This window comes from Triticum urartu, chromosome 2A (assembly GCF_056163025.1).
Source record: "Triticum urartu cultivar PI428250 chromosome 2A, HENAU_Tu73, whole genome shotgun sequence".
Taxonomy (NCBI): domain Eukaryota; kingdom Viridiplantae; phylum Streptophyta; class Magnoliopsida; order Poales; family Poaceae; genus Triticum; species Triticum urartu.
The window spans coordinates 49,319,446-49,324,367 of record NC_141874.1 but is presented as its reverse complement, the minus strand read 5'-3'; the positions used below and the strand labels follow the sequence as shown (position 1 = coordinate 49,324,367).

The 4,922-nt window shown below is 46.6% G+C and overlaps 1 protein-coding gene across 1 annotated transcript; it reads left to right on the top strand.

The window, feature by feature from the left end:
- Positions 1-844: 844 nt before the first annotated feature.
- On the top strand, positions 845-1,381 carry LOC147983591 (uncharacterized). The gene has a single exon (XM_087540788.1). It carries the CDS (start codon positions 845-847, stop codon positions 1,379-1,381), a length of 537 nt encoding a protein of 178 aa, XP_087396914.1.
- The last annotated feature ends 3,541 nt before the right edge of the window (positions 1,382-4,922 follow it).

The following is a 4,922-nucleotide window of genomic DNA, read 5'->3' as shown; positions in this document are numbered from 1 at the left end:
TAGCGTTTGGCGGGATCCCGGACCCTATCACCGAGGGGAGACGGATGAGTGCTCGCATGCTCGACATCCTAGAGGTGGATGATATGCAGCAGCGGTGCGCTATGAGGGCGGCCAAGCTTCAGGAGGCTGCTTTGTCTTCTGATATGTCCGTCAACCTATCTAATTCCTTATTGCATTTTTCTAATGAGGAGATTATAAATAATGCAAACCAATTAGGAGTTTCACTAGGTGCTACGGATAGTGAGATTACCAATTTGGTGAATGATTTATTAGATTTGGAGGCGGAACGTGCCTTAGAGACTATTCGTAATCTTGCAGCAGTTAAACCAATGAATGATGATGAGATTGATGCGTTAGGGGTTAGAGTGCTCGATAATCTGTGTGCGGATCTAGCATCCCCCAATCATGACCCTGAGGAAGATGATATACCCCTAGAGAATGATGATAGTAATATATGTGAACCCGGTCATGAGGACCGGGCGACAGAGCTTAGTAAACCTAAGCGTAAGTGGAAACGGAAGATCTATCCCGATTCTGCAGTTCGTAGGAGTGCTAGGATTCGTACCACTAAAAAATTCCATGATGAATTATGAGAGGAATTTTTTGGAATAGCAGAGGTCTAAAGGACTTGGCTAAAAGAAGATTCCTTGCTGAGGCAGCTTTAGAGGAGAGGTTAGATTTTGTTGCTCTATCGGAGACGGGTAGAGATAACTTTGCGCCCCAGTTTCTCTCTTCTCTGGTGGGTGGTATTGATTTTGATTGGCATTGCCTCCCTCTGCGAGGAAGATCGGGTGGTATCTTACTAGGTGTGAGATGCGATTCGCTTGAAGTCCGAAGTGTAGTGATGGGCGACTTCGCGGTGAAGTTTCGAGTCAGGTCTAGGATAGATTGTTTTAACTGGGCTTTGGTGGCGGTGTATGGTGCCACACAGCCCGAGCTTAAAGCGGAGTTTCTGGCAGACCTGGTTCGAATCTGTGGGTCAGAACAACTCCCAATTTTAGTTGGCGGTGATTTCAATATCATCAGGAGGAGAGAGGAGAAGAACAATGATAACTTTGACGGCAGATGGTCGTTTATGTTCAATACCATTATTGAAAGCTTAGATCTGAGAGAGATAGAGCTTTCTGGTAGAAAGTTCACCTGGGCTAATGCTCTGCCAAACCCAACCTATGAAAAACTTGATCGAGTTCTTGCGAGCGTGGAGTGGGAACAAAAGTTCCCTCTGGTCACGGTGCAAGCTCTTTCGAGGGGAATATCTGATCACACCCCATTGTTCGTGGACTCAGGTGAGCCGAACCATGTGGGTAACAAGAACACCTTCTCCTTTGAGATGTCATGGTTTGAAGGTGAGGGGTTCTTGGACTTGATTGTTAGGGAATGAGATAGAGGTGTAGGAGGCAAGACTGCGATAGAGCGTTGGCAGAATAAGATTAGGCATTTGAGGAGTTTCTTACGGGGTTGGGCTAAGCACCTCAGTGGTGTGTATAAAATTGAAAAGGATAGACTCCTTACTCTTATACAGGCCCTGGACATACAGGCCGAATCCAATATTTTATCGCCAGCTGAGCTCCAGGTTAAAAATGAGTCGGAGAAGAGGTTGAAAGAACTGCTCCGCGAAGAAGAATTGAAGTGGGCTTTGCGTGCTAAAGTCCGCAAAGTGGTCCAAGGGGACGCGAATACTCAGTTCTTCCATTTGATAGCTAATGGCAAGCATAGAAAGAAGCGTATCTTTCAGCTTGAGCAAGACGAGGGTACTATTTTAGGTCAGGATAACCTAAAAACTTATATTACCGACTATTATAAGCAGTTATTTGGACCTCCAGAGGATAATTGTGTGCCCCTCGATGAGTCCAGGACTGAGGATGTGCCTCAGTTATCGGCTGCCGATAATGATATTCTGGTTGCCCCGTTCTCGGAGAAGGAGGTGTTTGATGCTATTGCACAGATGAAAAACAATAAGGCTCCCGGACCGGATGGATTCCCGGCAGAGTTCTATAAAAAGTGCTGGCACATTATTAAGGGGGATTTACTACCTATGTTCCATGATCTGTTCGCTGGACAGCTTCAATTATTTCACTTGAATTTTGGGACTATCACACTGCTTCCCAAGAAGACGGATGTGGTGAGAATTGAGCAATTCAGGCCGATCTGTCTCCTCAATGTTAGTTTCAAAATTTTCACCAAGGTCGGGACTAACAGACTCACACAGATTGCGCATTCTGTGGTGCAACAGTCTCAAACTGCTTTCATGCCGGACAGAAACATCCTTGAAGGGGTGGTCGTCCTGCATGAAACACTCCATGAAATCCATTCCAAAAAATTAGATGGAGTAATTTTTAAAGTGGATTTCGAGAAAGCGTACGATAAGGTCAAATGGCCATTCCTCCAACAGTCATTGCGTATGAAAGGTTTTGATGAAGCCTGGCGCCGACGGGTAGAATCATTTACGCAAAAAGGTAGTGTGGGAATTAAAGTTAATGATGACATAGGTCATTACTTCCAGACACATAAAGGCCTAAGACAAGGAGATCCGATGTCCCCTATCCTGTTTAACATTGTGGTGGATATGTTAGCAATTTTGATAGGAAGGGCTAAGGAAAATGGTCAAGTAGGTGGATTGGTACCTCATCTCATTGATGGAGGTGTATCCATCCTTTAGTACGCTGATGATACAATCATCTTTATGGAGCATGACTTGGCCAAGGCGAGAAATATGAAGCTTGTGTTATGCCTATTTGAACAATTGACCGGGTTAAAGATTAACTTTCATAAGAGCGAGCTGTTCTGTTTTGGTAGGGCCAAAGATGAACAGGAGGCTTATAGGCAATTGTTTGGGTGTGAGTTGGGAGAGTTAGCCTTCTCTTACCTGGGGATTCCAATCCACCATCGTAGGCTGACCAACAGAGAGTGGAAGTGCATCGAGGACAGATTTGAGAAGAAAATGAGTTGTTGGAAGGGTAAGCTCATGTCATACGGAGGCCGATTAATCCTGATTAATTCGGTGCTCACGAGTATGCCAACATTTCTCCTATCGTTCTTTGAGGTTCCAGTCGGTGTTAGGAAGAGACTGGACTTCTATCGATCACGTTTCTTTTGGCAGGGTGATGAGCTTAAAAGAAAATATCGGCTTGCTAAATGGGATATCATCTATAGACCGAAAGACCAAGGGGGTCTAGGTATTGAGAATCTATAAGTTAAGAATAAATGCCTTCTTAGCAAATGGCTGTGGAAGCTCTTATTGGAGAATGATGCTATGTGTTGGGGAACGTTGCAGAAAACAAAAAATTTCCTACGGTTTCACCAAGATCCATCTATGAGTTCATCTAGCAATGAGTGATCGGATGCATCTACATACCTCTGTAGATCGCGAGCGGAAGCGTTCAAAGAACGGGGATGAGGGAGTCGTACTCGACGTGATCCAAATCACCAGAGATCCTAGCGCCGAACGGACGGCACCTCCGCGTTCAACACACGTACGGTCAGTGTGACGTCTCCTCCTTCTTGATCCAGCAAGGGGGAAGGAGAGGTTGAGGAAGATGGCTCCAGTAGCAGCACGACGACGTGGTGGTGATAGAGCTGCAGTACTCCAGCAGGGCTTCGCCAAGCTCTATGGAGGAGGAGGAGGTGTTGGAGAGGGAGAGGGAGGCACCAAAGGCGTAGGTGAGAGGTCCTCCATCCCCCCCACTATATATAGGGGGCCTAGGGGGGGCGGCGGCCCTAGGAGATGCAATCTCCTAGGGGGGCGGCGGCCAAGGGGTGGGGGCTTGCCCCCCCAAGCAAGGGGGCGCCCCTTTAGGGTTTCCCCCACCCTAGGCGCATGGGCCCTAGGGGAAGTGGCACCCCAGCCCACTTTGGGCTGGATCCCTTCCCACTTCAGCCCATGGGGCCCCCCGGGCTAGGTAGCCCCACCCGGTGGACCGCCGGGACCCTTCCGGTGGTCCCGGTACAATACCGGTGACCCCGAAACTTATCCCGATAGCCGAAATAGCACTTCCTATATATAATTTTTTACCTCCAGACCATTCCGGAACTCCTCGTGACGTCTGGGATCTCATCCGGGACTCCGAACAACATTCAGGTTATTGCATATACATATCCCTACAACCCTAGCATCACCGAACCTTAAGTGTGTAGACCCTACGGGTTCGGGAGACATGTAGACATGACCGAGATTGCTCTCCGGTCAATAACCAACAGCGGGATCTGGATACCCATGTTGGCTCCCACATGCTCCTCGATGATCTCATCGGATGAACCACGATGTCGAGGATTCAAGCAACCCCGTATACAATTCCCTTTGTCAATCGGTATGTTACTTGCCCGAGATTCGATCGTCGGTATCCCAATACCTCGTTCAATCTCGTTACTGGCAAGTCACTTTACTCGTACCGTAATGCATGATCCCGTGACCAGACACTTGGTCACTTTGAGCTCATAATGATGATGCATTACCGAGTGGGCCCAGTGACACCTCTCCGTCATACGGAGTGACAAATCCCAGTCTTGATCCGTGTCAACCCAACAGACACTTTCGGAGATACCCGTAGTATACCTTTATAGTCACCCAGTTACGTTGTGACGTTTGGTACACCCAAAGCACTCCTACGGTATCCGGGAGTTACACGATCTCATGGTCTAAGGAAAGGATACTTGACATTGGAAAAACTCTAGCAAACGAACTATACGATCTTGTGCTATGTTTGAAGGAAATATGCCCTAGAGGCAATAATAAAGTTATTATTTATTTCCTTATATCATGATAAATGTTTATTATTCATGCTAGAATTATATTTACAGGAAACATAATACATGTGTGAATACATAGACAAACAAAGTGTCACTAGTATGCCTCTACTTGACTAGCTCATTAATCAAAGATGGTTATGTTTCCTAACCATGAACAAAGAGTTGTTATTTGATTA

What these genes read in the sequence shown, in the direction of transcription:
- LOC147983591 (XM_087540788.1), top strand. Translation starts at nt 845, where the DNA reads ATGGGCGACTTCGCGGTGAAGTTTCGAGTCAGGTCTAGGATAGATTGT.